We start from the raw sequence: 13,849 nt of genomic DNA on the forward strand, positions 1-13,849 counted from the left end.
CAGCCTTTGTGATCGGGTGGTTGTTGGAGCTCTCTTTGTAAAATCACCAGACGTGTTTGTCATACGGGCGCTCTTCCTCTGGCTTCCATCCATGGTGTCTGCAAGACTGTCCTGGCTCCGTCTGAGATAAATGACTCATTTGTCATTCTCTGGAACTCTTGTACCCTTTGCCAGATTTCTGTAGTCTGCCTTTGGGTTTTACGCCACTCTTTATGTCTCTGGTCTGCTCTTAGAGCATTCAGCATCACTGGGTGTTTCAGGGATTATAATGAGCATTTGAAACATGAAGAAATTCCTGATGTCCTTGTTTTGCTGGAAGAGCTTTCCATTTGAATGGGCTTTAAAGGAAATGTGGAGGACGGCTGAACCCATGACTTACTTTGATTCATACTCTTGTTCTGAGAAATGTTAGAAAAGGCCAAGTATTTTCTTTCTTTAACTGATAAAACCCAGGAGTTATTTCCAAACTTGAGTGAAGATGCTAAAATTTCAGATTTTGCATTTTCATTGTAAAGAGACATTTACCAGTTGGCGATTTGCCTTTATAAGTGTCCCAAGAAAGAAAAGATTTGGCTGCATGTCTGTAAATTGGATTAATACTTACAATTTAGATGTTTAGCCTTGGTTTTAGGCTAATTAATGAATTCTAGACTAGCCAAAAACTCAAGTTGCTTGTATGAAAACAAATTGATGAAAAATTAGCCACCAAGGATGATTGTCTATGTTAAATCACACTTTGCTTGGCCAGATGAAGCTTGTGTGGTACTGTGGGATTCGGCTTGTGTACCAGCCCTTAGGTACATAAAACTTGATGAAAGCAATTTGAAGTGCATCTCCTTCATCTCTGCAGGGTTCAGTGCCGGGGACTGAATTCCTTTGAAGCACGGGGTGCAAAACACCCATTGGATCTTAATCTGACTTAAAATACTTTGAGGAAAATTTTTTGTCTCAAGTTATCCTAGTCACAGCTAGGTTGTTAAAAAAAAAAAAAAACTCACTAGTGTGCATAAAAGAAACAGTCCTGTGGTGACACTATGTCCATTTTCATGCCCTTCATTGGCATTCTGTGCTGAGCATCTGCCTTTGCTCCAGAAAGTGCCCTGGACCCTTTTGGTGACATTTGGAGATGGACTCACCCGGGCTCCTGCAGGGAGCGTCTGCCGGACGCCATCCTGCTCTCTCTCACAGCGCTCTTCTCTTCCCTTTTGCCAACAGAGCGTGCAGCATGAGAACACCTATAGGGATCCCATAGCAAAGTACTGCTACGGAGAGAGCCCTCCCGAGCTCTTCCCCGCGTGACGGTGAGGGAGACTCAACCCACTGGGAGGATGTGCTGCTGAAGAACTTGTAGCCTGAAGCCCTTCTCTGGTCTTCAGGAGAAGACTTGACCTTGACCACTTCTTGTGTTGTGCTCTTTGGCCTCACTCGCCCCCGGGCTTACCAGATGGACTTGTTCCGTAAAGCAGTTGGAAATGCCAGCCAGCGGGTTACATTCAAGAAAGACAAGACTGTGGGTGACCTGGTGAAGGCATCAGCACTCTGAGCGCCTCTGCTCTGCGGCTGCTCGGGGACCTGTGGGCATCTGTGTGTGTTCTCCCCGGGCCCTTCACTGTAAAGTTATTTATTGGACTTCTTCAGAGTAGTGGGAAAATTCTCATGTTTCCTATAGGAAAATTCCTTGATAGTTGAGTATATTCAAGGAGATTGTTCTTGTTGTTTTCTTGTGTTCTTGAGTTTCAAGAGTGAGATCGACCCTTCACCCAGATAAAATGTTTGGTCTCTTAGAACATGCATGTTCTCTCGAGGTGGTTTGTTCTTGGTTTTGTTTTAACAGCATCTTCAAGAGTGGGCCCTGAACACCGTGTCCTGACATCTAAAATTGTCTAGAAACTCAGATGCTGTTCCCTTCTCATCCTGTGCCAACTTTCTAGCAGCTGGCACCATGTGCTCTCAGGTTTTTTCCTAGTGGTATTTGGATATGCTTTTTTAACTATGTGCATGCACCGTTTTAACCAGAAATTCTGCCTTGTTGTCCTGGAGGGTTCTGTTCTTGTTTCCACTGCCCTGTTGAAATGACTGGTCTGCTCAGCCGTGGGACAGTGGGAGCCTCAGGAAAGTCATCTGCTGGGCGGCCGCCTCCTCTTCTGTCATGAAAACCCCATCTTAAGGCGATTGATTCCTCAGTGGAGATACATCTCGCAACTGACTGTAAGTGGTCGTCCTTTATCGCTTTCGGCTTCGGGAGATGTAATAGGTACAGACATTTGGTTTCCCTGTGATTTACAAAGAAGAACAAAACTCAAGTTTCTGTCAGGGTGCCCTAAGAGACTCACATCTACCCTCCGTGGACGTTGGATGTGAAGGCTGCTGGTCCACATGCTGGAGGCGTCCTGTGTTTCTAATATGACACTAACCCTCTCTGGTCAAGGCTGAGAGTATTTGGTCCTCAGATCAAGACGTCGTGCCCCTCTTTGCTCTCCAGAGTCACATTACCGCACACTGTTCTTTCCCAGAGCCCCTCACTAAGCCTGGTATTGGGCAAGGTCTTCCTTGTTCTTTTTCGGTTGTTCAGCGGTTGCCCTCAGAGCAGAGCACGAGCTTTACAGCCCGCTTTCAGCATTTTTATTTCAGTGGAGCTTTTTCCTTGGGCCATGTTTGCCTTCCTGTATGTTTCTGCAGTCCATTCAATGGAATAATTTCCCTTAACTCCCTCCTGTTACTTACACTTATCTTTCCAAAGTAGTTTGTCCCCCTAAGTCAACTTTCTTAGAGGGTGAACTGTCTGGCAGTTGTTTTTAATGTTAGATCCCAGTAAATTATTCATTTTGCATCAGGCTTTTCAGATTCTGTGTGTGTTCACTGGTGCTAAATCAGACTGTGTGTGAAAGTAATGGACACGTCTGCCCGTTTCACCAGCTCATTACTTGTGGTAACTCAGTCTGTCTCCTGGTAGTTGTCACTGACCAGCGTCTCCTTTGAGCTTATTTGAACCCTTGGGCAATAACGTAGATTTACTGTGAAAACAGTTTATATCAAAGGTCAGCCATACCTGTTTATTCTGTATTTGAGTATTGGCGAGCATGTTTTGCATTTTCACTGCTTTCACAGCCTCTGCAGCTTAGGTAGAGAATTAAGCTCGTTTGTTCCCACCTCGTAGATGAGGAAATGGAGTGAAGTGACTTCCCTGGGCCCCATGACAGAACCAAAACAGGACCTTCATCTCCGATGCCAGGTCCACTGTCCTTCCCACCACCCCTCGCCAGCTCCAACGCTGACTCATCTGTAAACACTGCTCTGAGAGCATACAGATCTCGGTTGTCCAGGCCAGCAGAGGGGAGAGGTGGTATAAGTAACCAAATTGGGTCAATAATCCAAAGGTCATTTTCATTCAGCCCTGGAGTATGTTTTTCTGTACTCCTAAGAGGCATGTTCGCTGTTTTGGAAAGTCACGGTACTGCAGACTCTGTAATGAAGCCACCCAAGGACGTGGAACATCATGGGCCTCCCCAGGCTTCTAGCCTGGACCCTTCCCTGCTCCCCTCTCTGGTTTGTTTCTGGTTCCTTCGACTGAAGGTTTCCAGAATTAGGGACCTTGTCGTAGTTTTGTATGCCCAGAGCTTAGCAAAGTGCATGATACACATCGGATTTTAAGAGAAGATCAGAGAAGGAATGAAAACACCTTTAGTTTAGAAGAAAATTTTTTTGTTATGTTTGGGGTGAAAGGTAATTGGGTAATTCAAAGCATTTCTCTCAGTTCTGAATCTTAATTGCCATGCTTGTTGCTGGAGCAATAAAGATAAGATACATTCTAACAGGGAAAGAAGCATTCTGTAGAAAAAGGCACTGCCTCCATAGGGCCTGGGACTTGGGGTGGCCCTGGATCTGGTGACGCTGGGGCTGGCGTCGAAGGGCGAGCTCAGCAGCTCTTGGAAAAACCGGGGATAAGATTTTAGAGCAGGGTTTGCAGTTTTTGGCCTGCTCCCGGAGCTGACTTGGAGGCTGTCCAGGGAGTGCCTCAGTTGGTGAGGCTGCGAAGGCGCTGTGGGAGCTGTGTGCAAGGTTCCGAGCAAGCTGTTCCCATCGTTGGGATTTGCAGGTAGATTGTAAATGAACAGAGATGTTGCTTATTTAGTCTACTCTTTTTTTTTTTTTTTTAATGGTTATTGGAGTGTAGTTGCTTTACTCTGTTGTGTTAGTTTCTACTGTTATTTAGTCTACTCTTCACAGGCTGGAGAGAATTCGGCCTCGCAGTCAATAACTCCTTCTTATTAAGGCATGGCCTTGGGTAGTCTTTCCTCTTGAGTCCCAGGCCCTGCTCTGTGATATGGGATTGCATCTGCTCCTCGTGGGGTTGTTGTGAGGTGTTGGAGTGAGTAAAGGCCCAGTGCTGGGCATGACATCCACATCTGCAGTCCAGTGGGGGTCTGACATCACGTAGTTGGCAAGGTGGGGATGGGTGGGCCGCTTGGGTGGAAGGGTGACAACTACAGAGTTCTAGGTATTATTTTTACTACTACTTTAGAAGAACTCTTGCTAAAGATAATTTTTAAAATGCAGGTAATGTCAAGATGAAAGTAATAATGACCTAAAATCATGCAACCTAGAGATCAGCCCGTTTTTTTTCTCTTTCCCTCATGACTTTCTAGGCAGAGAATACTTTTTCTTCTTGAAAGCAATCCTCTGATGGACATCCTTCTATGTGACATATAGGCCTATCTAATAATTTATAGTGACCACCTGGTGTCAGTTTCATGGATATACCGTAATGTTATTAATCCCTGCTGAGGTCATTTAGCTTATTACTGTTTTTTTTTTTTTCTTTTTTGGCTGCTACAAGTAATGCACTGATGATATGCTTTCACATACATGTTTGTATGTTTATTTGAGAATGATTTTCACCAATTTATACTCCCACCTAAACTATGTGGGGAGTGGGACTTCCCCAGTGGTCAGTGGTAAAGCATCCGCCTTACAATGCAGGGGAAGCAGGCTTGATCCCTGGTCAGGGAACTAAGATCCCACATGCCGTGGGGCAACTAAGCCCGCGCGCCACAACTACTGAGCTTGCAAGCCTCAACTAAAGAGCCTGCGTGCCGCAAACTACAGAGCCCACACGCCCTGGAGCCTGCACGCCACAACTAGAGAAGAGAAAACCCACACGCCACTACTAGAGAGAAGCCTGCGCACCACAACAAAAGATCCCATGTGCCACAACTAGAGAAGTGAAAACCTGCACGCCACTACTAGAGGGAAGCCCACGCACCACAACGAAAGATCCCATGTGCCACAACTAAGACCTGACACAGCCAAAAATAAATAAAATAAATTAAGTATGCGGGGAGTGTCTTTTGTCATATACCTAAGAACCCCTTGGTATCATTTTTTTTTTTTTTTTTTTTTTTTTTTTTTTTCTTTTTGCGGTATGCGGGCCTCTCACTGTTGTGGCCTCTCCCGTTGCGGAGCACAGGCTCCGGATGCGCAGGCCCAGCGGCCATGGCTCACGGGCCCAGCCGCTCCGCGGCACATGGGATCCTCCCAGACCGGGGCACGAACCCGTATCCCCTGCATCGGCAGGCGGACTCTCAACCACTGCGCCACCAGGGAGGCCCCCTTGGTATCATTTTTAAACTTTTTGCTAATGGACCTCTATGTTCTAATTGATATTTAATTTCTTCCCATATTTTGATTGGGTGTTTATCTTTCACATGTGGTAAACTGCTCTTCTTGACCTTGGCCAGTTTTTCTTTTGTTGGTCTTTTTCTTACAGAGCGTTCTTCACTGAAGGAGGCCTTAAACCCCTTTTCTTGTTTTTTTCGACCCTGCATTACTCAGAATCAAGTGGCTCACTTGTTAACTAACTTTTCCAGTTGAGATCGGCCAGCAAATGGGGGCAGTTTTGCCCCCAGGGAACAGTTGGCAACGTCTGAGACATTCTTATCACAACAGAGGGCAGGCGGTATGTGTAGTGGGTGGAGCCCACCACTGCCCCCACGACACAGAGTCATCCAGCTCCACGCATCAGCAGTGCCGGCCGAGGCAGAGAGGTCCTACTCTCGGGTCACATTTTACCCCCTTCGGTTAAACAGAAAAACTACCAGGAGCTGAGAGCGGACTTGATTATTTCACTGCCCTTGCCTTCTGCCGTGCGCAAGTGCTGCTGATTAAATTGCCCTGGAATCCCATAGGACGTGCTGCTTCCTCCCTGGTCTCTACCAGCCCAGTGCTGCCTCCAGGAATGGCATTGTTACTCTGCGGCGGCATCCCTCGCGCGCTGACATAGTCCAAGTGCAGACACCTCCCGTGGGCAGAATGACCAGGTTTACAGAGAGCCCCCTCCCCTCCTGGCAGATCTGCCCTCCCCATCCCCCTACAGTAGCTCTTTGCAAGGAGGGCCTTTGGGGGTGGGGCAAGGGGAAATGAGTCACTACAGATTCCATTCGGAAAACTGGTCATTCTACTCTAAAAAGGTACCACATAAGTAAGTAGTAATAATTAAAAGAAAAAAGAATCCAGTGGGATTGTGAGAGTTCTTTCCTACACAGCACTTTTCCGGACTCTGTGGCATCAGTGCATTGCCTTCCGGGCCCTTTGCCTGTGTGGACTCTTGTTGCGTAGTGTGTTGTCATGGTGTGAGGACAGTTTTGGGTACCGGGATCCCCGTTTTCGCTCAGTCACATGTCTGCAACATTCAGCGTCCAGTCAGCTTACACAGACACGAAGAGGAACAGGTGGCCCCCGAGGGCCTGAGTGGGGAACAACAGGGGTTGTGTTTGTGCGGCCGACTCCGTGTCCCGGCAGCCCCTCGCCACGTACCTTCAATTGTACAACTCGATTCATGTTTGCTGTTAGAGCTGAACTGCTGGACTTTTTAAAAATAGAAGTACAGCCTTTGATACTATAACAAACAAAACAACTGGCCAGTTAAAACCAGCGGGCCCTGCAGTCAGTCAAATGTTTGGATAGGGGTCCAGCTGTATTGTTTCTCAGGACTGCACAGTCTGTGGGCTCGGAGGAACCAAAACATATCACTGCTAGAAATGCATTTTGTTTCTAAGTGGGTACTTTCCAAGTTTTTGGTAGGGTCAGTAGTTCCTCAGGTCTTTGGACTTTCTAAATTCATACATTTTTTTATGCAGCATAGAGTAGGCAAGCTCTGGTTAGCTTACATCCGGTTATCAAAATCAGAAGTGTTTGCTAAATGAGAAAAAGTGGGGTTGGCTGTCAGTTAAATTCAAGATTTCAGACTGTGTTGGTCACATGTCACTATTAGGAGGAGTGTGTGTGTGTTTATAAGTGTAACAGCAGAAGTCTGTGAGTAGCATCCTAATTTTACTGATGAGAGCACAGGCATTAATGACCTTGAGTAAATTAACCTCTTCTGGCTTTGGTTTCCTCATTTGTCAAAGGAGGGTGATTGCTAAGGTGTCTTGCAGATACAAAATTCTGATTTTTGTGCCAAAGATCCTGCCGCATGTTAAAGTAAGACCAGAGCCCAGCAACTTGGTCCGTGGCTTTGATTTTCACTGGGTAAGTGGAGACCAGTCATCTGGAGCGTTTTCTTCAAATCAGGGCTTCCCCTTCTCTCTTGAAGATTTCAACTGGGGCTCACCATTTTTTCCCTTTTTCTCCTCAGATTTTAAATAGAGACCATATTCTTCTCTGCTGGGACCAACTTATTATGTATTGCTGCTCTGCACCTGTGAAGACAGCTGCTGTGTTTTCCATCATAAAAACAGCTGCCTTTTGGCAGGGAAGCCCAGAATGTGCTATGTAGCTATACCTTAATATAGTGCTAAATTATTTAGACATGCTTAACCTGAGATGCTCAGAGCATCTTGGAATTCCTATTAAGGGCTTCTGTAGTCATCGCTCAGTAAAAGGTTTCCCTTTCATTTCTTTCGTGATTACTAGGCAGAAACCTGAAAATGTAGGGAATTACATTTTAAAATATAGAAAATTAAAAAGATACTAAATTGGATCCCCAGCCCCCAAAGATAACCACTAATTAAAGTTTTTATGTAAAGTTATCTTCTTTTCATACATGAATGTGTATTTTGTGTTAGTACATAAATAAAGGTAGGATCCTGCTGTACATAATATTTTAAAACAATTCTTGTTGTGTTGGCTTAACCCAACTATAGCTAATTAATTTACAGAGCGGGAAAAGTACACATTTTATTTTTTAAATTTTTATTTATTTTTTAATTTTTATTTATTTATTTTTTAAAAAGTACACATTTTAATTGAGTCATCTGGCCTCTAAAATAAAGCCAGGGTAGGATTGAAAGCCCTTTTAGAAATGCATACAAGTTTGTCATTGCATTTCTGCATCCCTTTTCTGTCTGATTTTTACGTAGTGGGGAGACAAGTCTTTGTGTTCTTCACAAATAAGTTAGACATTCTATTTCAGCCAGAGTTGACTTGCATGAAATGTGCTGAGGTCAAAGCCTGTCACGGCAGAATCCCACTTTCCTGAGAGAGCTAAGAGAAAAAGATGGGGGGGGCCCACTCTGAATCTCTGAAGTATGTCATTCATTTCAGTGAATCACTAACTGCAGAATTAAAAAAATTAAAAAATATATAAAATGGCTGGGAAGGACACATGGGGACCGTCTTTCTGGATGTCTAGTTTGGGGAAAGGATGAGCTGAGCTCAAAGCAGCCAAGTTTCCCCAAAAGCCAACTCTGCTTTGTCAAGTTTGTGGCCCATATGATGGTTTTTGAGGGCAGGGGGATGTCATTTTCTAAAGATGTTCCCAGATGCTCCGTGGGCTGCTATTTGGAGCTGGAATCTTCTCTGCTCACCTCCATAGTCTCAGAGGCCTAGAGTCCCCCCTGCCACCGGCACGTGCTGGACTCAGTTTCTCTCGGGAGGTTTTTGTCTGGGCAGCAATCCAGGGCGTGCTCCGAGAGCTCAGGCCCTGACACCCGTGCCCCTCCTGAGCTTTTCCTGCAGCCTGCCGAGTGCCAGCTTGGAGGCCTGAGATAAATAGTCTTGCAGCTGCTTAGCCGTCAGCCGGGCTCATTTATCTGACACAAATAAGCTCATTGACCTGATTTAGTGCAGGGAGGAACTACGGAGTCAAGTCCAATATGATCTTAAAGCCCTGTCTTTTCACCGCAGCCTTTTCAGACCTTCAGGGATGGCCACTGAATTAAATCATGGTCGTGGGCACTCTTTCAAGGAAAGAAGGAGGAAGAGAGAGAGATAGGAGGAAGGGGAGAGGAGAGAAGAAGGAGGTGCCAGGGGCACAAAGAGCAGTTGCTTTCTGTGCCACTTGGTGGCACCAATTCCTTAGGTTTTCTGTCCTCAGCATAGTCCTTGTCGGGAGACTGTGGGACCTGTGCCTGAGTGGATTCCCTCTCCCTAAGACAATGAAGGACCATCTGGTAGTGACGAAAAACCAAGACTCTTTCCCGGGACCTGTCGATTTTGTGCACAGGGACTCAGGGGAGTATCCATTGCAAGGAGAAGGAAATAGATCTGCTGCTGGTGCCCTCGAAGCCCCCAGGCTTAACTCAGTGCCCGTGACTGCCCCCTTCTTCCTCCTCTCCCGTTCACCAAGGCAAAATGTACAATAGTCTCTTGACCATTCCTACCCAGACAAAAAACATTTGCACCATCACTTTCACACGGCACTGTCTTCTGAGGCCGTATTCTTTCTCATCTTCATTTTAAGAACAAGGCTCTGATGCTCAGGTTAAATTTTGCCTCAGGTTATACTGTTAGATGCCAACTTCAGAGCCCTGGAAGGTGCATGAGGGCCCAGCCTAGGAACACTGTGATAGCAGCGACTGTCTTCCTGTCATTTCTGGCGCTAAAGGCCTCTTATTTAATCCTAACAACCACGCCTATGAGATAGTAGGTCTTTTTATCCTCATTCTAAAGAAACGAACTCAGATTAATTTCTTCGCGTAGGGGAACACTGTCTTAGTGGTTTAAACCAGGATAGTGACGGAACCCAGATCTTTTTTTTGCTCTTGGACCTGGACTTTTAGCCCCTGAACTTTTAGCCCAGTAAGTGCCATACTGGGCTCTGAGCGCTGAGCAGGAGGTCCTAGATGAAGGAGGGGTTATTTGCTCTGAAGCTTGCTGTTTGACCTTGGGTTTGGATCATCCTTGATTTAAGCAGAATGTTTCAGCTCGCTGCTAGTCCTGCCAGGAAGGGTTTTTGAATAATGCATTGAAAGGGGATCTTAGCCTTTCAGCACAACCCAGGTGAGAGGGCTCTATCTTAACATTCTTTTTCCCACTGAGCAGAGTCCTTATAATGGGCTGAATTGTCTCCTTCCAAAATCCATATGCTGAATTCCCAACCCCAGTGCATCAGAATGTAACCTATTTAGAGAAAAGGCCTTTGAAGAGGTGATTAAGTTAGAGTGAAGCTGTGAGGGTGGCTTCTAATCTGATAGGACTGTGTCCTTCTATGAAGAGGGAGAGACACCAGGGCTTCAAGAAGGCAGCCAACTGCAAGCCAAGGAGGGCCTCAGGAGAAACAAACCTACTGACACCTTGATCTCGGACTTCCAGCCTCCAGAACTGCGAGAGAATAAATTCCTGCCGTTTAAGCTCCCCAGTCTGTGGTATATTGTTATGACAGCCCTCACTGACTGATAAAATCCTTGAAGGAAATGATGCTGAGTTACTACGCAAACCCGAAGGACAGCACGGGGTAGGGAGCAACACTGAGCTGCATTGCCGGAGTCATCTTGGCTCCAGTGTGTCTCTTCTTTTCTGGGCCTGTTTGCCCATCTGTGAAAGTGTACATGAGAGCACGTATGAGGGTCCTTCCAGCCCTGCCATTCCAGGATTCTAGTTGGTAGCTTCAAGACCTGGAAAGTGCTGCTTTGAACCTGTGGTGTTTAACTGCAGGGAGATTTTGCCCCCCAGGGGACATAAGCCAATGTGTGAAGACATTTTTGATTGTCACGAAGTGTGTGTATGGAAGTACTGTGGGCCTCTAATTGAGGCACAGCCCCCACTGTCCACAGTGTTGAGGTGGAGAAACCCTGGGTTAAACTTTTTTGCCCCTTGAATGGTGATGATGTGGAATTGCCAGCCCCAGTCATTCATTCAGCATGTGTTTACTTGGCATTTACTGTGTGCTTAGCTCTGTGCTAGGGAGTACAGAGAGCTGAAAGACAGTCTTCTGGAATTTAAAATCGAGTTGATCCTGAGCCTCTGGTTTTGGGAACGTAGTGGTGTCGATGCTACCGTCCCCCTTAGGATAAACTGTCACTTTGGGTTTCCAGAGAAAGTCTTTTATGCTTGGACATCCAGGAACCATTTATTTAGTCCCACCTCATTCATAGGCCTACACTAGTATAGCTTGTTTCTTTTCAAAAAGGATTTGAGGAAACTATGTATTTGTATGTAGTACTGATTAATAAAACAGATTAAATTAGAACCAGTTTAAAGGAGAATGCCCGCAGTCAGTTGTGAGACAGCAACGCAGTGATGCATGTACACAGACATGCACGTTTCTACGTGTTCTGAAGTATAAAGTGACATGTTGCATTATAGAAAATCAGAGAAGAGGATAAAAGCTTTCGTAATCTTTCCATTTGTAGATAACCACTATTTGGTGTGCATCTCTTTTCATACACATGCACATATATTCATATATTTAACAAAAAAGAAAATTGTGATCCTATTTTACCATTTTGTAACCAAATGAATGACCCTCGAATGGGGCTTTGACATCTGATTTGGTGATCACAAGGCAGAGAAAGTGGCCTGCGTGCCAGGCTGGCTGTGGAGTTACAGAACCAAGGTCCCTGCCTACCAAGAATGCATGGATTCAGGGAGGTGGGTGAAGGCCCACATTTCATTTCACAACTTCAGGGGGCATCATTCATCTGGTAACAAAGAGAATGGCGTGTTCCACGCCACCCCTTGCCCCTCTCCCGTTGTGTGACCCAGCAGCCCTAGAACTCTATTTTTTGTAGCAGCTTTGTTGATAATACAATTCGCTTACCATTCAGTTCACCCATTTAAAGTGTACACTTCAGTGATTTTAGTATATTCACAGAATTGTGCAACCATCACCACAATCAATTTTAGAACATTTTCCTCACCCCAGAAGGAAGTCCCATACCCGTTAGCTATCGCCTTCCCATTTCCCCCCAATCCTTCCAGCCCTAGATGACCACTAATCTACTTTCTGTCTGTAGATTTGCCTATTCTGGACATTTCATATAAATATAATCATACAATATGTGATCTTTTGTGACTGGCTCCTTTCACAAACATGAAAGCACCATGTTTTCATGGTTTGTCCAATTATAGCATGTATCAGTACTTTGTTCTTTTTTAAAAATTTATTCTTTGAGAGATTCATACACCATACAGTTCACCCTTTTTAAGTGTACAGTTCAGTAATTTTTCCTATTCACCAAGTTATGCAGACACTACCACTAATTCCAGAACATTTTCATCTCCCCAAAAGAAACCCCATACCTGTTGGCAGTCACTCCCCACTCTTCCTCCCTGCCAGTCTGTGGCAACAATTAATTTACCTTCTGTCTCTACGGATTGACCTGTTATGGATATTTCATATAAATAGAATCATACAGTATGTAGTCTCTTGTTACTAACTTCTTTCACTTAGCATGTTTTCAAAGTTCACTCATGTTATAGCATGTCTCAGTACTTCATTCCTTTTTATGGCTAAATAGTATACCATCATATGAATAGACCACATTTGCTTATCCATTCATCAGTGGATGGGCATTTAGGTTGTTTCCATTTTTTGGTTATTGTGGATAATGTTGCTGTGAACATTTGTGTATAAGTTTTGTGCGGACATACACTTTCTGTTCTAGGCATATACCTAGAAGTGGAATTACTGGGTTATATGGTAACTCTATGTTTCATCTTTTGAGGAACTGCCAGACTGTTTTCCAAAGCAGTTGTACCATTTCACATTCCCACCAGCAGTGTATGAGGATTCCAGTTACTCCATGTCCTTGCTAAGACTTGTCATTGTCTGTCCTTTTGATTGCAGCCATCCTAGCGATGATGAAGTGGTATCTCATTGTGGCTTTTGACTTAGCATATCCCTGATGGCTAATGATGTTGAACACCTCTTCGTGTACTTAGTGGCCACGTGGACATCTTCTTTAGACAGATGTCTATCCTAATTCTTTGCCCATTTTAAAACTGAGTTGTCTTTTTATTCTTGAATTGTTCAAGCTCTTTGGATATGAGCCCCTTATCGGGTTCATGATTTGCAAACATTTCTCCCATTCTGTGGGTTGACATTTCACTTTCTTTATGGTGTTCTTTAAAGCATAAAAGTTGTAATTTTGATGAAGTTCAATTTAACTGATTTTTCTTTGGTTGCTTGTGCTTTTGGTGTCATGTCTAATACCACTTGATTTGTAATGAATGATAATATTCCTTGGAATAGATATAACATAAAGGGATAATTATTTGATACTAACTTGCATAATGTTTTAATGCCCTTATCCCTACCTCCACCCCCAATAACTTTATTCTGGTGATATCTGGAGTTAGACCTCAAGCCATTTGCAAATTTCGTCAGATCCCTGTAGCCTTTGTAAACACATCATTGTTCCTCCTGTCTCTTTTTCTCCCCTGAAATGTGCTTAACGATGCCCAGACCTTTGCAGTGCAACTGACAAAGTGCACAAGTCTCCAAGCAGCACAACTTCAGGTGCCCTTTGTCCCTGTGATTCCATCGCCAACGTTGCACTAATGCAACCTTGTGGGACCACGTCGCCATCTTCTGGCAAAGATGGGAAAGTGCAATGCCAGGAACTTGAACGTTCTGTGGAAGGTCTTTTCCTTTTTTCCCTTCTCTGTGGTAGATTGTCAGGTACCAACT

The 13,849-nt window shown here is 44.8% G+C and overlaps 1 protein-coding gene across 10 annotated transcripts in view; it reads left to right on the forward strand.

Moving 5' to 3' along the window:
• The window catches only part of SPRING1 (SREBF pathway regulator in golgi 1), a 264,113-nt gene that overhangs the window by 15,120 nt on the left and 235,144 nt on the right, over positions 1-13,849 (forward strand). For 2 of the 10 annotated variants that reach the window (XM_081252160.1, XM_081252161.1), the window contains exon 5: positions 1,216-5,389. The exons of 6 other annotated variants lie outside the window; for them this stretch is intronic. In XM_081252160.1, coding sequence (XP_081108286.1) covers positions 1,216-1,299 — 84 coding nt within the window. In that variant the 3' untranslated portion in view covers positions 1,300-5,389. Of the gene's footprint in view, positions 1-1,215; positions 5,390-13,849 lie in introns of those variants that run through there. 2 more of the 10 variants (XR_014017293.1, XM_081252163.1) reach the window with 2 other exon arrangements.

This window comes from Mesoplodon bidens, assembly GCF_964165515.1.
Source record: "Mesoplodon bidens genome assembly, chromosome: 13".
Classification (NCBI taxonomy): domain Eukaryota; kingdom Metazoa; phylum Chordata; class Mammalia; order Artiodactyla; family Ziphiidae; genus Mesoplodon; species Mesoplodon bidens.